The sequence below is a fragment of the Leptopilina boulardi genome, unplaced genomic scaffold, assembly GCF_019393585.1.
Source record: "Leptopilina boulardi isolate dan_hultmark-lab unplaced genomic scaffold, ZJU_Lbou_2.1 LbouV2_352, whole genome shotgun sequence".
NCBI classification, from domain to species: domain Eukaryota; kingdom Metazoa; phylum Arthropoda; class Insecta; order Hymenoptera; family Figitidae; genus Leptopilina; species Leptopilina boulardi.
Genome location: NW_026137921.1, coordinates 140433 through 163238, shown reverse-complemented (window position 1 = coordinate 163238; position 22806 = coordinate 140433). Strand labels below are relative to the sequence as shown.

Genomic DNA, 22806 nt, shown 5'->3' with positions numbered 1-22806 from the left:
AAATATATTGTCACAGGAAATATTTTCCAAATAATTAAAAAATTGTTTAATATTTTCAAACTTTCCAGAATTTTTGATATTTTTCTTTCTTTGGAAATATTACAACTATATATTCCTTAATAATGACAATATAATATATATAATATATTTCCCTATATTCTTACAAATATTGAAAAAAAAATCTCCTCATCACTTTTTGATCCGTAAATAATTATTATCAAATAAAATATTTCTCAAAATCTTAATCAGAATCACCAGTTTCTTAAGTCTTTTTGGTTGATGCCCTTTGGTAGTCCCTCATATTAAATTATTATCATTTTATCAGGAAAGTAAATTTTTTGAAAAAATGGTCCCTCGCAATTCGAAACTTAAAAAAACATCGGAGGCAGACTTTTTTCAAGAACGATTTTTCTCGTTTACAATTTCCTGATAATTTCAACTTTGACAATTTTTTTGCGTCAATTAGTCGAATACTTTGAAAAAAGTTTTATAGATTCATTGATTCTGAGGCATTTACCATCAGGTGTATAATTTAGAAAGTGACTTTACCGACTGATGTTAACAGAACATTATAAATATCTACATTACCGATGATGTACCAACCGAACCTTAATGCGGATTTAAATTTATCGGAAAGACCGCGATCTACATTATCGACAAATGGTAGGTGGCTCAGAATTTTTGTAGCTATATTTCTTTTTCAATTTCAATTAAGTGTGCTACATTTCTATAATAAAATCAAATGCCATATAAAAATTCATTTCAGTCGACTCTTCTAAAATATAAAAAATTTTGCTTATTAACATTGTTCATCTTAGCAGGATAAACACAAACATGAAACTTGAGAATACGCTAAACATCTTCAATTCCACCGAATTTAATGCAATTTTTACTCTTGTTCACATGTTTCAAAATCATCACCACCCTCTTCAACTTCAAAATCCTCTTCAGCTGTGGCTTCCTGATACTGTTGATATTCCGAGACCAAATCATTCATATTCGATTCTGCTTCGGTAAACTCCATTTCATCCATTCCCTCACCAGTGTACCAATGTAGAAAAGCCTTTCTCCTAAACATAGCAGTGAATTGTTCTGAAATTCTCTTGAATAATTCCTGTATGGCCGTTGTATTTCCAATGAATGTTGAAGACATTTTCAATCCCTTTGGTGGAATATCGCAAACAGCCGTCTTCACATTATTAGGTATCCATTCAACGAAATATGAACTATTTTTATTTTGAACACTAAGCATCTGTTCGTCAACCTCTTTCATTGACATTCTACCACGAAATACTGCCGCTACCGTCAAATATCTACCATGTCTTGGATCACAAGCCGCCATCATATTTTTTGCATCAAACATTTGTTGTGTCAATTCGGGCACCGAGAGCGCCGAATATTGTTGCATTGATCTCGATGTAAGAGGTGCAAAGCCAGGCATAAAGAAATGTAGCCGAGGAAATGGAACCATATTGACGGCAAGTTTACGAAGATCAGCATTCAATTGACCTGGAAATCGAAGACAAGTGGTGACACCCGACATGGTCAATGACACCAAATGATTAAGATCACCGTACGATGGATTGGAAACCTTGAGTGTACGGAAACAAATATCATAAAGGGCTTCATTATCGATACAATATGTTTCGTCAGTGTTCTCAACGAGTTGATGAACCGATAGGGTTGCATTGTAGGGTTCAACGACAGTATCGGAAACCTTTGGCGATGGCATCACCGAATAGGTGTTCATAATTCTATCGGGATATTCTTCGCGAATTTTTGAAATAAGAAGAGTTCCCATTCCAGAACCGGTACCACCACCAAGCGAATGGGTCAATTGAAAGCCCTGAAGGCAATCACAATTTTCACATTCTTTTCGAACAACGTCAAGTACTGAGTCCACTAATTCTGCACCTTCGGTATAGTGACCTTTTGCCCAATTATTACCAGCGCCTGATTGACCAAAAACAAAATTATCGGGACGAAAGAGTTTTCCAAATGCTCCTGAACGTACTGCGTCCATTGTTCCTGGCTCAAGATCGAGGAGAATTGCACGGGGCACATATTTTCCACCGCTATGAGCTGTAGCCACTGCGGAAAAACACAAGGGAGTTCATTAGTGTTTCTGTTCGGTTATAATATATATGTGCCATTCCAGGAGTTTTTTAGCACTTTTCGGAGTAACCTTTCCAAATTAAATGAAACATTTTTTTAATAATATTTATTAATATAAAGGTCCAAAAAAATCACTTTTTAACCCTTTCAGTCACAGTGGTCAATATATTAACCACCTTTTGGTAAGGCTGAAAAAAATATAAAAATCCATCATATTTGCTTGACAATCACTAACTAGGGGTTTTAAGGGTCGCAAATTACGAATATAATATCAGAATTGAAAAATTTTGAAAATTGAAAATGGTGGATCTAATATGGCGCATGAAAAAATTAAAAATTAATCGGACTCGCTAAAAAATTATTTCCTGGGAGTTTTTGAGCTCGTTGATTACGAATATTTACAAAATCGATGTTATATTTTCAAAATTTTTGCAAAATTTACGAATTTTGCGAAATTTAAAATAGCGGATCCAATATGGCGGACGACTTTTTAAAAAATCCATCTAATCAGCATGAAACTTGTTACTTGGGGGTTTTCGGGGTCGCTGATTACGAATCTGAAGTCGGTTTTTAAAAATTCAAAATGGCGGATCTAATATGGCGGACGACGAAATTAAAAATTCATCCAATTGGCATGAAACTTGTTACTCGGGGGTTTTCGGGGTCGCTGATTACAAATCTAAAGTCAGTTTTTAAAAATTCAAAATGGCGGATCCAATATGGCGAGTAACAAGTTTCATGCCGATTGGATGAATTTTTAATTTCGTCGTCCGCCATATTCGATCCGCCATTTTGAATTTTCAAAAACTGACATCAGATTCGTAATCAGCGACCCCGAAAACCCCCGAGTAACAAATTTCATGCCGATGGGATGAATTTTTTATTTCGTCGTCCGCCATATTTGATCCGCCATTTTGAATTTTTAAAAACTGACTTTAGATTCGTAATCAGCGACCCCGAAAACCACCGAGTAACAAGTTTCATGCCGATGGGATGAATTTTTAATTTTGTCGTCCGCCATATTGGATCCGCCATTTTGAATTTTTTAAAACTGACTTTAGATTCGTAATCAGCGACCCCGAAAACCCCCGAGTAACAAATTTCAGGAAAATTAGAATGATTTTAAAAAAATTATCCGCCATGTTGGATCCGCCATTTTGAATTTTTAATATTTTGCAAATCTGACTTCATATTCGTAATCAGCGACCCCAAAAACCATAAATACAATAGCATTTTGAATGTTTTAGTTATTATCTGAATTGCGTGACTGAAAGGGTTAAGTAAAAACAATTGTTTATTTAAAAAATACAACAATAAATAATGTAAAAAATTCACTTTTTTCCTGCAACTCCAAATAAATTGGTTTAAGGGGTTAGGGGTAGTCAGAATTTTCAAAAAATCAAATTTTTTTTTTTTTGCATTTTCGTTAAGTAAAATATCTTAAAAATAATCTCTGAAAATTTCAAGTTAATCCGATAATTCGTTTTTAAGTTATTCGACAAATAACAAAGAGAGCTCGGGCCTTTTAAAGCGCTCGGGAGCGCTTGCAGCTAGTGTCAGCTGCAAGAAATCGGCTTTTAGGGTTCTATTGTCATCGATGAACTTAGACTTGGGTATATGTAGTAGTACCTAAATTAATATGGCCCAGGAATAGATGACTCGGTGTAAGTAATTTAATAATTCGTTTTTTTGTACGTAAATCTAGTGTGAAACTAAACGCGTTTTTCTCAAAACTATGTTTTTTGAACGGGTGACAACTATAACTCGAAAACCGCTCAGTCGATTTTAATGAAATTTATACAGCTTTTAGAATACATAATAAACTCGGGCCTGATCGAAGGATTTTTTTTTTTTTTGAAAAATTTCGATTTTTTAAGACCAATTAACTGTTGATTTTTTCCCAAAAATCTAGACAAAAATTTCCTGAGGCCGCCATTTTGTTAATTTTTGAAAAAAAAAAAAATCCTTCGATCAGGCCCAGGATTATTTATTTATAAAACTAATTTTTTTTATCCGATTGATTTCTGATTAATCTCCAAGGACTTATGATTGTCACCGCAAGGACCTTTTTTTGGAACTGGGTTAACACAAACAGCTGTAACTTCGGAAATAAAAATTTTTTTTTTTTTAAATTTTCGTGACTTCAAGTCAAAACATTGTTTAATAATACCATATTACTACTTTTGTAAAATAAAATTATTTAATAGCAAAAAAAAATACTGAAAATTCTCATTTTTTCGTGCCTCTGACTACCCCTAACCCCTTAAAGATCAAAATTTTCCTTATTTTTCAAGCTTTAATACCGCACAAGAAACATAGAGTCTGAGAAAATATTCAACTCACAATTTTTTAAACAATGTTTGTTTACTTTTTTGTATTTTATTTACTGTGAAACGTCTGCTAAAGCTGCGCGCGACGTTTGGAAGTTGTCGCTTTCCTTATTGAGCAGAAGCTCATTACACTAGCGTAGCGTAGTAAAAAACATGTTGTGTGAAAAGTAAGGTTTTTCATCCTTCAAAAATGTTTTTTATGATTTTTTACTGCAACGTAGATAATTAAAAACCATTCAATGTGATAACCAGACATTTATTCGTTTCGTTTAATGACAACATAACCTCACTTTTCGCACAACATGCTTTCTACTACGCTAGTGTAATGAGTTTCTGCTCAATAAGGAAAGCGACAACTTCCAAACGTCGCACGCAGCTTTAGCAGACGTTTCACAGTAAATAAAATACAAAAAAGTAAACAAACATTGTTTAAAAAATTGTGAGTTGAATATTTTCTCGGACTCTATGTTTCTTGTGCGGTATTAAAGCTTGAAAAATAAGGAAAATTTTGATCTTTAAACCAATTTATTTGGAGTTGCAGGAAAAAAGTGAATTTTTTGCATTATTTATTGTTGTATTTTTTAAATAAACAATTGTTTTTACTTAAAAAGTGATTTTTTTGGACCTTTATATTAATAAATATTATTAAAAAAATGTTTCATTTAATTTGGAAAGGTTACTCCGAAAAGTGCTAAAAAACTCCTGGAATGGCACATATAATATATGCCATTCTATTAGTGTCTTAAATTAGAAATTTACTTCTCCAAGAAGTAGATAATTTAATAAGTCAAAAAATGTACGCAAAAAAGTGTAATAATAACTCTCAAAAAAAGACAGTGTTTTAATCTTCATTTCACATTTTCGGTCATTTAAACCCAGGAAAATTTGTTTCGACCGTAAATATCTTAAGGGTAGGTCCTAGTAAGGCAACACCATCTATATCGAAACTAAAATTTTAAAATATTTTTCACAGTATTTACTTGAAAACAAGAAAATAAAATGCTTTGTCCTTTAAAATAATTACACAGTTTTCCTAAAAGTATCAAATTGAGACCAAAAATTGCATCAAATCTTTGCAACGTTTTGATGCACATAAGTTATATCAAAAAGAGATCGTTTTGTGTATCATTTTTAGAAATGATACACGAAACGGTCTCATTTTTTGATGCAAAAAATTTAATCAATTTATATCAATCATGGCCGAATTGAATCGACTCAAAATTAAACGAATTTTTTTCAGATATTTTGGTAATAGTACAATTGCGGAGACCATTTCACTATTTAATTTGAAAATGAAAATAACAGAAAATCAAAGACAATGTGCAATTCGATATTTAAAAAGTGACAGCTTATAAACATAACCTAAAATGCATGAGAAAAAATTTGTCGATAAAATCAATATAGCCGAGCTTTTTAGAAGGTAGATGGCAGCACTCATCTATTTTCTTTCATTAAATTTTTTCTGAATCGTTTTTATAAAAAGCAAAACTGCCATCTACCTTCTAAAAAGCTCGGCTAAATTGATTTTATCGACAAATTTTTTCTCATGCATTTTAGGTTATGTTTATAAGCTGTCACTTTTTAATTATCGAATTGCACATTGTCTTTGATTTTCTGTTATTTTCATTTTCAAATTAAATATAGTGAAATGGTCTCCGCAATTGTACTATTACCAAAATATCTGAAAAAAATTCGTTTAATTTTGAGTCGATTCAATTCGGCCATGATTGATATAAATTGATTAAATTTTTTGCATAAAAAAATGAGACCGTTTCGTGTATCATATCTAAAAATGATACACAAAACGATCTCTTTTTGACATAACTTATGTGCATCAAAACGTTGCAATAGAAAAAGATACAACCAAGTTTACTGTTTGGAACTTCTGACGGAATTAGGAGTCTAAAAATTTTGAAAAAATTAATCGGAATCTCGTCGGAATCCCATCGGAAATTCTTTGAAACTCCGATGAAATTCCGACGGAATTACGTTGAAAGTTCCGGCGGATATCTGATAGAACCTCCAGGGGGCACTTTCCGGGGAATCTTTCCAAGTAGGGTATTTTTTAGTGTTTATTAATTATCCAAATGAAAACTTCATTCTTGTTTATTATTTCCGAGAAAATATTTTTAAAGTTTTCGTAAAAAAATGCTTATATTTAATTTATCGTCATTAATTTTTTTTCATTATTTTAATTAAAAAAAAGTTTTAGTTGGTGTATTTCTTGACAATAATTAATTATCCTCAAGGACAAAGTATTTTATTTTCTTGCTTTCATGTTAATACTGTAAAACATTTTCCAAAATTTTTTAGTTTCGATATAGATGATGCTGCCTTACTAGAACCTACCTTTAACGGGGTGCATGAATTTTCTATAAAAATAATTAATTAAAATTTTTATTTTAAAGTATTTTAATATGAATAATTATTTTTTACACAAATTTTCTATTTTTGAATTAAAATTTGCCAGATTTTCTTTTTATACTCATTTTTAATAAAACAAAATTTTTAACTAATGAATTTTTGTTTCACAGAATTTTTATTTTACAGCCAATTTCTTTACATAATTTTTTATATTTAAAAGTATTTTAATTTAGGTGAATTTTAATTTAACAAAATTCTCATTTACTTGAATTTTATGTGATTCGAATTTTTAAAATTTATCAATCACAATTTTTTTTTTTTGATAATTTCTAATTGGTCAATTTTAAAAATTGGATCAAAATCTTTCTGTCGATTGTTTATTGGGTTATTTGTAATTTCGGATAAATAAAAATTCGGCGTTCTGAAAAATTCTATCAATTGAAAATTCGTACAAATAAAAATTCGAATCAATTAAAATTCGATGAATTGGAATTTTTGTCATTTAAAATTTCGATTTCCATAGGTATGTAAAAGTAAAAAAGAAAGTTTTTTAAAATTATTTTTCTTTTATTTTTTAAAATCAAATGTATTAATTTAAGTTTGCTTTTCTATGAGTAATATTGAAATATCCTAGCGTTCAAAGAACTTTTTATTTTAAAAAATGTAAAATTTTGTAAAATCTTTTATAAGAAAATTGTTATTTTTTATATAATAATTTCAAAAAAATTTTTTTTTTTTTTTCGTTAATTTATTTCGACAGTGAAAGAAAAAGCGAAACTTATAAAAATCTATAACTCAAAAATTTGGGTACTTTATAAAAAAAAATACGTACGTCATATTAAATTTAAAATTAAATTAAAGAAAAAAAATTTCTTTTTATGATTCGCACATATTAATTAGGAAGCACTGATTGGCATTCTGCCAAAATCGATTGACCATTTGATATATAGAAAGGCGGAAATACGTGCAAGAATCGTGGCCTCATAGTTGCGTGTATATTGTACAAATGAAAAAAGAACGTCAAAATTTTTAATTCAAATTATTTTCGAAAATTAAAATAATATTTTTTTAATTTATTATAAATAATGTCGTATAGTTTTTTTTTTTTTTTTGAAATATTGTAAATATTATTGTCATAATATATTTATAATTTATTTGTATTCTATAATAAGTATAATCTGTTTTAGGTGAGAACGTTCATCGAGTGTATGTCTATTTTTGTCAAAAGTACGTTTCGTTTTTTAAACATTTTTTTTGCTCTCTGTGACACGTTTTAAAGTCGCACACTTTCTATTCTTAAATTGAAAATCCAAAGAACCAACAAAAAAAAAAAAAAAAAAAAAAAATGTTGAGTACACTATAAACCCACTTTGAGCTCTAAACTTTCGGTTTTGGCATCACATTTTTCACACAAATATAATTACAATATTCTATTAATAGCCACATACTTAAATTTCTATATTTTAATACTGAGAAATTTTTTTCAAATTCAAAAATTTATACTTATTATAACGTTTTAATAAAAAAAAAAAAAAAAAAAAAAAACTATGATTACATTTAATTCCATGATAATAAATTATTATTTATTTAATTTAAAAATTATTCAGTACTAATAATAAATTAATAATAATGACGTAATTTTTTTAATGCTTTAAAATAGTTCATTTAAATTCGTAAACTATATTTATTGTTATGAATATATTTTTCATGTTGTTCATATACTTTTTATGACTAAAAATATTTAAATTTTGTCAATTATAGTTTTAAAATTTGATCTAACTTACCAGAAGCCTCATTGTAATAAACAGATATTCTTTCAAGTTGCAGGTCACTGTCTCCATGATAGATTCCAACTGGATCGATACCATGTTCCTCTGAGATCACTTCCCAAAACTTGAACAAAACAAAATAATTATATGTTATATTTGATTTAAATATTGATTAAAAATTTTTTCAACATTATTAATTTTTATTTCCTTTTAAATAATAATAAAATAATATATAATAAAAAATAATACAATAATAATAATAATAATAATAATAATAATAATAATAATAATAATAATATAAAATAATTTTAATATATTTTTTTTAAATTTAAAATAATTTTTAAACTCTTCACCCAGAGAAATGTTTTATTTGAAACAAATATAATATAATTGAGTTAAATAAACGTATATATTTGGCGGAAATAAAATTTTTTATTTAAATCAAATAAAATTTATTTGGCTCTGTGACAAATAAATATTTTTTTCTTTGAATTTAAAAGTGAATAAATTAAAAATAATTTTTAGGGGGAAAAAAATATCTCTCCTAAAGAGTTTCCAAATTTAAAAATGCTCTAGAGGACAAGGATAACTTATATATACATATATATATATATGTAGAATTGGAGTCCGAAAATAGTGGGCTCACTGAATTAACTTGCTTCTGTGAGCTTCCAACACTAACCCTCAGAATTTTTCTACTCCATTTGTCTCGCTTTTACTATTTTCTCCACGACAAAAATAGCAACATATATTCCTCGACTAAAGATGCACCCAAAAGACTTTTGTCGTATGTACATTCTCAACCGCACATTTGTATACTCAAGATTTTCAAGAATGTTCGTCCAAATATAAAAATTTTTATTAACTATAATAATAAAGAGAATAAATTTTAAACGGGCAAAATATAAAATTTTTCACTGCATGTTTTTAAAAATTATACGTTGGAATTTTTTTTTTTCTATACCTACAAATAAAAAATTTCCTAGAACAGATAAAATCTATTTTCAGTCATTAATTCCTTACTCACTGAAAGAAGAAAATTTTTTTTATTTTATTTATATATATATATATATATATTTAATTATATTTTTAATATTTGAGTAAATTGTTCTAATTGAAAAGTAGAAAAAAATTTTTTGAAAAAAAAAAATTGTTTAACATTCCTTTTTAACTGAAAAAAAATGACAAACTAAAAACAATAATTTGTTACTGTTTTCAATGAAGAATGTGAATTATTGTGACACACACAAGGCTTTGAAAATTTAAATGATTCTTAAATCACTTTTGAAATGACAAGAAATAGAATCCACAAACGTTTTAAGTCCGATGACCCAAGAAGTGTTCCAAAATTATAGCAAATTCAAGCAGAAGAAATTATATACACGCACGAGCTTGCCAAGCCTACTAAAAACTGTTATAAAAGAGATATATATACCTATATAGATATAAAAAATTATTATAATTATAGAGAAATTTTTGTACAATTAAATTAATTTATTAAAATAATATTAATTCTTTTTTATTACGAATTTAGCCTTTTTTCTATTATATTATATGAAATTAATAGAAAAATAAATAGAAAAAAAATATTACAAGTTAAAACAAAAATTTCCATTTCGGAAATTAAAAATAAAAAATGAAAAATAATTCAGAAATAAAAAAAAAATTTTTTTTTTGAAATCTTTAAGAACATTAAATTAAATATTAAATAAATATAAAATATAGTCAGTTGGGGTAAATAGGGACAAAATCGCTATTTTTCACGAATTACGTAAGTTTCTTCCTTTAAAAGGTAATATTTGCGGGTTTATTTTTTTTTTAAGTTGTTTTTTACATTCCCAGAATTAATTTTATGCAGCAGAAAAAAATTTAGATAATCTTTAAACGCATGAAACTGACTGTCCCCATTTATCCCAAAATTTAGAAAATTTCCTAAAATTTGGGGTAAATGGGGACAGTATAGTTTCTAAGAAAGTTTTAAGAAAAAAGTTTCCTTAAATATATTACTGTATTAAGGCCAGGCTCCTCCAAAAACCGTGTTTTTTTCAAACAAATTTTATTTATATTACAAAAAATATTTATAAATCAAAGTTTTTATAAATTAAAAGACTTATAAAAGTACTACTTGAAAAAAATTTTTTTTCTTATTTTTTCAAAATGGCGGCTCCTAAAATCGCTGCCGAAACGCTTCCTTCGTGTTGGTGGGTGACAGGATAACTCAAAAACGAATCATCTGAAAGCAAAAATCAAAACGGTTTCTTAATCTGTATCACATTGGCTATGGTGTAAACTACAACCAAAAATATTCATTGTTATTTACAAAAGTTATAAACAATTAAAAGTGAAAAAAAAGGGTAAAAAACTTAAAAAGTCTGCCATTTTGTTTTTTTTTGGTGAAAATATTTTATTGTAGTTCACACCATAGCCAATGTGATACAGATTAAGAAACCGTTTTGATTTTTGCTTTCAGATGATTCGTTTTTGAGTTATCCTGTCACCCACCAACACGAAGGACGCGTTTCGGCAGCGATTTTAGGAGCCGCCATTTTGAAAAAATAAGAAAAAAAATTTTTTTCAAGTAGTACTTTTATAAGTCTTTTAATTTATAAAAACTTTGATTTATAAATATTTTTTGTAATATAAATAAAATTTGTTTGAAAAAAACACGGTTTTTGGAGGAGCCTGGCCTTAAGGGATGAAAAAACTTGAAAAAAATTTGCAGTAGATATATAATAGTTGAACCAATTGAAATTTTTTTATTTTTTTTTTCAATTTAGTATTTTGTCTCGCATTTGAAAAAAATCAGTCTTAAAAATCATACCAAATTTTTTTCTTATTCCTTATGACTCCCATAACAGAAATTCACTTGAATTTTTTATTTTTGTTAATTTGGTTAATAATGACAAGCTGTCTCCATTTACCCCAAAAATTTGAAAACTCAGGGTAAATGGGGACAGTTTGCCATTATTAACCAAATTAACAAAAATCAAAAATTCAAGTGAATTTCTGTTATAGGATTCATAAGGAATAAGAAAAAAATTTGGTATGATTTTTAAGTCTGTTTTCTTTGAAATGCTCGACAAAATACTGAAACAGTTTGACATTGATTTCCAAGTTTTTATGCATTGAGCGATAACATTTTTTTATCTTGCTGCCAATTGTCAAGATAAATGCTTGGCAATACTCAAAACCTCTTGCAGGTGATCTGAGGTTAAAATATTGACGTTGAACTTCATTTTAAAACTCTAAATTAAGCTCCAAAACCTCTTGTCCCCATTTACCCCAACTGACCCTAAATATCATAAATATTATTTATAATTAAATTATTACATATTTTTTTTTATTTCTCTATTTGATAAAAATTATATGGAAGTTGTGATTTTTTCAAATTTAATGTCTTCATGAAGTATAGATAAAAAATTACAGACTAACAGATAAAAAATAATATTTATGTGTTTGATTTTTATTCAATATTTTAAATATGTAGTAAAAAAAATAATGTAACTGCAATGTTTAATATGTTTACGTTATAGTTATATTTTTTTACGTCGTATTTCAAATATTAAAGAAAAATCGAACGAATTTCATAATACAATAATTACTTTTTATCCATTATAGTAGAACGGAAAAAAGCACTTAAAAAAATCATGACATTCATAAGTTTTATCAAATAAAAGAATAAAAAAAATACGTGTATTTTTTTTTTATAAACATTGCGAAAAAAACGTAAAAAATAAAAATTTTGAATAAAAATTTCACAAAATTTTTTTTTTTTTGCATCAATTAAATTTGCCAAAATCGTCCCAAAATAAAATCACAATAATAATAGGTATAGGAAAAGTTTTACTCATCACGTCACAATTTTTAATTTTCATTACATTAATTGGATATCGAATATTTATTCTCAATAAACTAAATTTTGCGGATTCACCAGATTTACATTAGAGAAAAAAAATTTATTTTAAAGAAAATTAAACATTTTCATTCGATTAGTTAATTATTAACAACAACAAAAAAATAAAGAAAAAAATTTGAAGTCGTTTTTTATGAAAATTTTGCACCGTAAAAATGGTATTCTAAATTTAATTATTATATTATGGTTTGAATATAATATTCTTAAAATGAGAACAATATTCTTACAATAAGAATATTTCTAAATTTTTAGATCTGAATAATATTCTTACAAATAGTCAGGCCTCGGATCGACTTTAAGGCACAAAAAAAAATCGTTTTAGTTGATTTATATTCCAAAAAAAGTTCGATTTCAGAATCGAACTAATTGTAAGACAAATTTTCAAAATTTTTTTTAAATAGGACAAATTTCTCAAAAAAATTCTTAAAGTTCCATATTTTTTGTAATTTTTTCAAGTCTGATTTATAAGTTGAAACTTTTAGAAATAATTGAATTTCAAAAGATTTTGTTAATATTTCAGACAATAATTAAATTTTACAGAACTAAAAATAATTTATCAAAAAATTTTAGATAACATTTTTTAAAAGTAATTGAATTTTCAAAGATTTACAATTTTTATTTTTGAAATTAATTGAACTTTAAGTAATTTTTAATTTTTAATTTTTGATGATTTCTGTTACTAAAAAATTTCTTAGAAATTGCAGACAAAAATACAATAATTTAAAAACTTTTTAAGTGAAAAATGATTTCAAATAGTTGAATTTTCGAAGAATATTATAAAAATCATTAAAAATAATTGAATTTCAGGAGAGTTATAATTGAAATGATTAAAAATTTAAAAAAAATTTAGACGGAAAATTTTAGAAATAAATAAATTCTAGAAGCTTTTAAATTGAAATTTTTGAAAATAATTGAATTTCAAAAGATTGTGTGAAATTTCAGACAATAATTATAATAAGAGAAATTTTTAGTGATTTCTGTTGATGAAGAATTTATTAGAAATCACATGAAAAAATTGAATTCCAAAAGTTTTTATTATTGATGCTTTCAGATAATTGAATTTTCGCGAAGAATATTATAAAAATCATCAAAAAAATAATTGAAATTTTTGCAAATAATTAAATTTCAAGTGATTATGAATTAAAATTTTTTTGTAATTTTATTTGCTAATTTTTTTAAAATTATAAACAATTATTACTTAAATTTTAGAAAAATTTAAATTGAAAAATAGTTTGAGATAATTGAATTTGTGAAGAATTTCATTAAAATTATTAAATATAATTAATTCCCGTGTGGAAAATTGGCAATGGCCCCGTGAGGGGCACTCGTGGATTGCCCTCGTGCCGCATGGAAACCATAGGGGCAATCCACGTGGAGCCCTCAAAGGCGTGACATGCTTTCCCTCATGGTTACCCTCATGGAAAATTTATTATATTTTATTTATAAATTTTATAAATTTATATTATAAAAGTTAATTAATAATAAATAAGCTTAAGTTATGAATAAATAACATATTTATTTAATAATTATTCAATTTTAAATTAAATTCTTACTCAAATTGAATTTATTAATTAACGTTCTAATTAATTAACTGTCGGATATAATTAAAAGTAATAATAAATTAATTAATTAAAAAATTAAAAAATATGTAATTTATGCATACTATTAACGGATATTTTCATTTTTCAATTAATTCATACATAGAATTAATGATTAAACGCAAACCTGAGAAATAAATAAATCTAACGCATGGGGGGAATCGAACCTACGACCTACGGACTATGAGTCTAACGCTTTACCAACTACGCTACGCACGCTACTTCAAAACGAATGCTAACTTCTTGATGCTATTTAAACTTCAAAAATACCTAACAAAGAAAAGTGCTTAACATCATTTAGTTAAAGTTAAGATATTAAATTATATTTTCCAATCAAATGCAATTTATAAAATATAATTAATTATATGCTTTATGATTATTATCATGAATCATCTCAGGTGAATTTTCAAAAAAAGTGTAAATATATTTTTATTAAAAACGCGTTTTTCGTTGTTCTGAATCATTGGAAACATTCATTTTTTGTTGACGAAAAAATATTTGAATTTTGGACTTAGAAAATTTTGCTAATCGACCATGAGGGCGATCCATGCGGGCCCCTACGATGGCCTTCATCTATTTTGCCATAAGTGTGAGTGTTTTTTTCAAAAAAGTGTAAATATATTTTTATTAAAAACGCGTTTTTTGTTGTTCTGAATCATTGGAAACATTCATTTTTTGTTGATGAAAAAATATTTGAATTTTGAACTTAGAAAAATTTTTGAGCAGGGCACCGTGAGGGCAAATAGCAAGGGCCCTGCTGGAGCCTTCGTGTATTTCCATAACTTTGTACATAGATTTTTAAAAAATGTCACCCAATGTTTATTTCAAGTGCTTTAAAATGTTATTTAATGCATTCTGAAGTAAACATTTATTATACAAAAAAAAAATTTTTTTTTAACTTAGACAAATTTTTGAGCAGGGCACCGTGAGGGTAAAGACCGGGCACCCTGCTGGTGCCCTTGTGGATTTCCAAAACTTGGTACTTAGATTTTTTTAAATGTCACCTAATGTTTATTTCAACTGCTTTAAAATGTTATTTAATGCATTCTGAACTAAACATTTTTTGGTAAAAAAAATTTTTGTTTTTGGACTTAGACAAATTTTTGAGCAGGGCACCGTGAGGGCAAATAGCGGGGGCCCTGCTGGTGCCCGCATGGATTTGCCCTCATGGATTTTCCACTTGGGACCCTGCCGGGGGCCCCTATCACGCATGGGACGAACGGGGCGTTTTCCACACGGGTTTAGTGAAGAATTTTAGTTAAAAATTTGTTAAATAATTGAAATAAAGAAGATCTGAAGAATATCTGCATTGTATACTAAAAAAACGTATTTTGTTTAAAATTTTTTTTTAAAAAAAAGATGTAAAAAAACGTCGAACAAGTCGCATTTTATTAAAATAAGTCGAAAAAAATTGTATAATCCGAGGCCTGAATAGTATATAATACTCTTGAAAAAAGAATAGTACTCTTAAATTGAGAATAATATTCTTATACAGTTAGAATATAATATTCTTAAAATAAGAATATATTTTTAAATTTAAAAATTCTTTTTTATTTTAAAAATTATATATATATATATTGAAATTAAGTAGGTATATATTCTTATTTTACGAATATAATATAAAAAATATTCTTAAATATGCACCAAGAATATATTCTTAATTTTAGTTTACAGGTTTTTCTGTGATGATTATATTAATAATATTCTTAAAATTAGATTAAAAATTTTCTTTGTTATAGTATTATTTGAGATGAGAAAAACTATAACAGTGAATTTTCTTTGGGTGTTGCATGTCAATAATAATTATCAACGACCTAAAATGATTTTGCTCCCAACAATGTATATATATATATATATAAGTGATCGTTAAAGGTAGTCATGCGGAAAATCGTGCTGTTCATCGAACGGTAAAATTTAGTTGAAGACTATATAAAAGATTTAGCTTCAAAGACGTCAGTTTGAACTTCCGTTTGCTTGTCTTACAAGTTTCAATCTTGATGTATGAATCATTCGCAGCAGATGTAATGAATTTCATCAAGAAAATAATTCAATAATGATTTCTTAAAAGGGGAAAGGTCAAAATTTTTGGTTGCAAAAATTTCAAATGTTTTCAGAATTGGGAAAAAAAATTAGTTTTTGTATTTTGTTAATTTAAAAAATTAAATTAACCACAAAATTAATTTTTCTTGTCAGGAGATATTTTTAATTTTTGAATTTTACGATACATTTTTTCCCCTTTACTTTATACAAATTCTTTTAATTTTAAATAAAAACTCTCAATTGAAGAGAAGAAAATTATTAAGGTACTTTTTTTATCATTCTTGAATAAAGTAAAAAAATTAATTTTTTATTCTATAGAATGAAGTGTAATAAAATATTTTATCTTCAAATGGAATATTATTGTTTTGAGAGGTTATAAAAAAAAGAAATTTCCCCTGTTAATATTTTTTTTCACTAAAATATATAAATTTTATCTCTTTTTTTTTAGTTGGAAAAAAGAAAATTATTTTAAAAAATGTAAGAATTTAATATTGTGAAAGGGAGGAGAATAAAGTAAATACTTCAAGGGAAGTTGTTTACTAATTATACAGTAAGCTGATCTTTTGGAACGATTAATTTTTATTTATCCTAGTACTTAACTCGTTTCAGTACTTAAATGCAATAATAATAATAATTATTATTACTTATTATTATTGTCATTGTCAATTAGAACATTAAAAATTTAATAAATTCCTACTTTGAAGTTCCAATATATATATTTTTTTTATTGTTTAGAATCTTTTTTATGGAGTTTAATGACAATTGATTTAAATTAATTAATTTATTAATTAAATCAGAAGAAATGCTTCTAGTTATTAGCTTTTTTTATAAATAATTTTTTTAAATAGTTATAAAAATTGTAAATTGTTTATAACAACATTTAATTCAATATTATTGAATAATTTTTTTACTGAATTGTATTTTTTTTTTTTTTTTTTAAGATAATTTTCTTCTTTTTAAGGTGAGTTTTGAAAAAAAAATCGTAGTCATATGCGCGAGAGAAACAGTGAGGAAATTAATTCAAAGAAGATGAACTTGACGAATGTTGTGTCGATTTAACGAGTTAAATCAAGAATATGTCTCATTGGTCGAAAACAAGCGGGTATATAATGTGCTTACTCTGTATTTCAATTGCAGCTCAAAACTAAAGTAACAAAAATATGCCTAAAAAAATAATAATAATAATATTGGAGTTAATTTTGTTATTAAAAAAATATTTTTTTATTTAATTAATTTTAATTAACAATTTCGATTGAAGTAAAAAAGAAATATTATTAGAAAATATTTCTTATTTTAATGACTATCAAATTAAGAATAATATTCTAAAAAAAAAGAATACATACTCTTAATTAAAAAATGGTTTCTTATTTAAAAAATACAATCCATGCATTTTATTCTTATAATCTTTTAGTAAAAATAAAATATCTCTATAATAGAAATTTTTTGTTTAAATTAAAAATAATAATCTCAAATTAAGAATATAATATTTTTAAAATAAGAATACATCTAAATTTAAAAAATGGTTTGTTATTTTAAAAACATTATAGTTATTCTAATAGTAAGAATAAAAAATGCAAATAACTTTATTTACATAAAAATAAAGATATAAATGATATAATCTCAAATTTAGAATATTGTTGTTTCCTCTGTATTGTAATTAATTTTTCTTCGTGAATTATAATTTAATAAAAACTTTTATGTATACATATATATATGTCAGTTGACTCATCGAATTTCTAACGAGTTAGACAATATTTTATGTCTTCCGGCCAATATGATGGCATAATACAAAGACGTGCATTTAACGTTTCTTTTATTCATTTTTATAAAACTGTACACGATTTATTATCGAATATTTATTTTTAATACTTTCAAATTAAAATCGTGCGTAAATTTAATTAGATTATTAAAAATAGTAAAATTGTTAATTTCAAAACAAAAGTATTCTCCCACACTGAAAAAAAGAAAAAGTAATTTTTACTACTTTCATAGTAAAACGTCAACTGTCCAAAGTTTCTGCGCATCTCTGGCAACTTTTACTCAAATAATAGTAAAATTTACTATTTTTGTAGTAAATTTTACTGTTCCGTAGTAATTTTTACTATTTCTGGAGTAAATTGTACTATTTTGGGAGTAAAAGTTGCCAGAGATGCGCAGAAACTTTGGACAGTTGACGTTTTACTATGAAAGTAGTAAAAATTACTTTTTCTTTTTTTTTTCCCGTGCATCAAAGTACAGAGCACAAATTTTTTTATTCTAAATTTGAGAATATATCTTGTATAATTTATAAAAAGAAAAATATTATATTAAAATTAATGGAATCAACTAAAAACAAAAATATGTATAATTTTTTGTTTCTGTTGTGTTATTTAATTTTTTTTATATTTGAATTCCTACGAATTTTTGAATAAAAAAAATTATACAATTTCTTCCGGATTTTAAATACATATTGTTTGAAACATCAAACTTTATTAGTTAATAAATAATTCAAGAAAATTTATTTTAAACTAGTAAAATTTTATTGGATCATGAAAGTATTGAATCAAATATAGATAAGTATTATGGGTTTTCTTGATTCAATATTATTTTTTTTCAGTATGTATACCTGTAGGAAGTATCTATGTGCATAGCATATGCCAGCATGCTCTTTTTTTTGAAAGAAGAACTATAAGAACAGTTTCCTTTTAACACAATATCAAATTTCTAGGTGCGTCTCTTTAATTTCCTTTATTAAATGTAAAAGTGATATTCTTAATTTAAGATGTAGTATATCTTTGCTATATACAGTCAAATATATTTAAGTTTAATTAAATAATACATTTTTGTTGATATGCGCAGTTGAATATTAAGTTTAAATGAAGAATAATTCTTTTGTTGAACTAGTACATTATTTTATTTATATTATATTATGCACTTTGGATAAAAATACAATAAATTTAATAATTAATTAAAATTAATCATGTCAAAATATTGACAATATAAAATAATCAGTGGAACACCTGAATTGTGACACTTTGCACGGAATGGAAGCTTTTTTCGATACTTGGTGGGGAACTAGAATAGAGAAAAGCAGGGTGAAGCAGTTGTGAAAAATATAAATATTTGTGGCATATTTCAGATGTTCTATACTAGAATTCCAGTGGAAACTGAAAATTGACATGACTCCATTGTAAACTAACCCTTAAGTTTAAATAAAACAAACTTTATAAGAATATAATATTAATAATTTAATTTAATTTTTTTTCAACTAAAGTAATAACAGTAGAATTTATAAATGTAAATTAAATATCATGTTTTTACCATTTTTATTTTTTAATTTTAAACGTAGAATTACATACAGGAATTTTCACTCATGCGTCTATTGCTACGCCGTCGAAAATAACATAACCTAAGATTATTATTGACAGATCGTGTTTGTGGAATACAATGTAACGAATTTGTGGTAATAGTTTTATTTAGAATAAATTTTATTTTCGTGATAGCATAATGCCAAAAACTGACAGAATGAATTACACGAGGGAAAGCTGATTGCTTGCCGTGGAAAATGTGCAACAAAAACTAACAGAAATATTAAAAAACAAAAATGTAATAATAATAAAATAAAAGGATTTATTTTGTATCTTTAAAATTAATTAAAAGTTAATATCTATAATTTCAAAAGACAATTTGATTCTTAGTGATGATGTGTATAGTATTAAAAACGTTCGTAATAATGCACGCGTAGTATTAGACATATTCGTTGAAATACACGCATAGTATAAAAAATATACGTATTAATACCGGCGTAGTAATGTAAGCCTTTACGTAGTAATGAACGCATGTGCCTTTATTTTAATTCTCTGTTTTTTTAAAACAAATTAACTTTTTTTTTAGTGATCTACAGATTTTTTTAGCTCTATGAAAGATCAGGTATTCATTAAAAAAAAAGAATTACTAATAATCATTCACTATAAATCTTTAAATGTTTGTTTGAATATATAACTGATTTGAAAACACGCAGTAATACCCACAAACACTCTATATATTTTTTTTTGTATAGAATTTTTCCTTGTTTTCTATAGAATGTTTGACAACTTTTTGTGAATAAAATGAAAAGAGATTGAGGTGGGTCGTTACTGGAAATAATAAAAACAAAAAAGTTGCCATAAATCTGTACCAAGGATTCCGACAAAATTATACACCATTCCCGCATGACTGAGTATTGAGAGTATTATATGTATATATAATATAATATTCATTCTTCGAACATGTTCAAACGTGTTTCAAATTTTAACGGTTAAAAAAGTGCAGCTGCTTTTTCACAGATAAAAATTTATTTAGTATACGTTCGTAAAATCAAAGAAAATATTGCTAAAAATAATAACCATATTTTTATAATTCCTCTACATAAATAAAAAAAAAAAAGTTTAATAAACTCAGAAAAATACAATAAATCAAAATATTAATTTATACATATAACAATTTTTGAATACAAAGAAAAATAAAAATATTTATTTAACACAAAAATTCTTCAAAGTCATTTTTATATTTTGTTTCAAAACAAAGTAATGTTTATAGGTTTTTTTTTAGAAAAAAATTATTTTTAGGAAAAAGGTAAATTTTTTTTTAATTTTTTATTTTATCAGTACTTCTTGTGCGAAAGGGACAGTTTTATTTTTTGCCAAAATCCGTTTATGTATTTATTAAATAAATAGATATTGAAAAATACTAAAAAAAAAAAAAAAAAAAACCGAATACTATACATATTTGTTTCATAATAATATCAGTAAAAAAAAATTTAATTCTTGCAAAATTAAAGAAATTTTTAATTTTCTGATTTGCACAAAGTCTCTTTAATAATAATTAGCAAATAATATGACTCAATTATTTCTACAAAGAAAAGTTCTTCTAAGTGTTCTTATACGATACTTTTGTGCAAATACAGATGTTACACATTACTCACTATCTTATCAAAAAGAGGGTATTTCTACAAATTTGTATTAACGGCTATCGTTCAAATTTCATTATTCCCTTTAAAAATCGTCATCCTGTTAACTATTTTTTCTTAATTTTTTTTCATTTTTTCTTCGAATTACAATTTTTTTTTTAATAACAATTAAATTTTTTTTTAAATTTTACGTTTCTTTAAATTGGAAAACAAAATTTTTTTTAAATTCTTAATTATCACGTTTCGAGAAATATTTCATTGTCGATTTAGTCAGACAGAAATAAAATTTTCAGGAAATAAAATTTTTTATTATTATATAGGCACAAATAAAATTTTTATATGCATCAAATAAAATTTATTTGAAATAAATATATTATTTCTTGGCACAAATAATAATTCTTATTTATTTAATAAATATCAAATGCTTCTAGGACTAGTCCTTAAATTATTTATTTATTTATTTATTTACAGTAATAAACGGGCATATATAAAAATAAACTGGTACAATTTATAGGTACTGTTTAACTTGAAATGCAGAAAAATTATAACAAACAAGAAAATATGTAAGAAGTATAATTGAATTATAAAAATTAAGAAAAAAAAAAATATATGAGAGACATGTAACAATTTCATAAAATTTTACTTTTTTCAAAAATTTCGAATTTCAAAATAATGAATTAACAAAAAAAAAAATTTTAGCAAAATATGAAGATCAAATACTTTTGTAAATTTCATAATTTAATTTGTTAATAATAATAATAATTATTAATTTAATTAACTACAATCAATATACTAAGATTTCTAATTTTGTTAAAGTTTTTACTATGCAAACAGTAAATTTGATTTAAATAACAAATAAAAAAAAGCTCAATGGCCTTTTAGTATATAAAAAATATTGTTTTTCGATTCTTCTGAAATTAAAAATTTCTAAGTAAAATAATTAAATAAATAATTGGAAATAATTATAAAAAAACATTTCACACATTTTTAAAAAATTTTATTGCATAAAAATATAAAAATGCGAATTTTTCAATCTGCTATAATTAATTGATGTATTTTTATAAAATAAAAATTTTAATTGCTTAAATAAATGTAAATAAAATATTTTTTTCTCAAAATCCTTTATATATATATTAGTTAATTGTTTATATAGTTGAATTTTCAAAATAAATAAAAAAAACTCACCTTTGCTCCAATTTGATTTCCACACTGTCCAGCTTGAAGATGAACAATTTCCCTCATGATGTTATGATTAATTTAATTTATTTATTAAGAGAGAAAAAAAAAGAAGAGTTTTGACAAAAAGTGAGAAGAAAAAAAAAATGATTAAAATATATAGAAAAAAAGCTCAACAATTTCTTCTCGAGTTTGACAGTTGCCTCGTCGCTGGGTGAATGGAACAGGGCTTTTGTCACGTTCTTCCTTGTGGCCCTGATGGTGGTGGTGGGCCAGTCGACGAACTCTTAGGGGAGATCACTGAAATAAGACTTCATGCGCAAGTGCAGTGTGCAGCATCCCATATTTATTTTCACCACGAATAAATATAAAATTTATTTATAATTATATACAAATATACATTTAGTGAAAAAATAAATAATGATTTTTTAACGTTTTTTCAATTTGTTTTTTTTTTTAAGAGTCAATTAATTTTATTTACTTTTTAGTTATAAACAGGAAATAGATGCGCGAGAATCGTTACGAATTGATAAATTTTAATTTCTTCAAAATTTATTTTCAAATTACTCCTGTA

The 22806-nt window shown here is 25.4% G+C and overlaps 1 protein-coding gene and 1 long non-coding RNA gene across 2 annotated transcripts; one reads left to right on the top strand and one right to left on the bottom strand.

Moving 5' to 3' along the window:
• Nucleotides 1-759: 759 nt before the first annotated feature.
• Nucleotides 760-22500, bottom strand: LOC127286281 (tubulin beta chain-like). Its single transcript, XM_051312660.1, has 3 exons — nucleotides 22242-22500; nucleotides 8594-8702; nucleotides 760-2091 (listed from the first exon to the last, which is right to left on the bottom strand). Exons 1-3 carry the CDS (start codon nucleotides 22296-22298, stop codon nucleotides 890-892), a joined length of 1368 nt encoding a protein of 455 aa, XP_051168617.1. The 5' UTR covers nucleotides 22299-22500; the 3' UTR covers nucleotides 760-889.
• LOC127286282 (uncharacterized) lies at nucleotides 18766-19346 on the top strand. The gene is made up of 2 exons (XR_007843721.1): nucleotides 18766-18836; nucleotides 19248-19346. It is a non-coding gene; the product is annotated as an uncharacterized LOC127286282 (long non-coding RNA).
• Nucleotides 22501-22806: the final 306 nt, after the last annotated feature.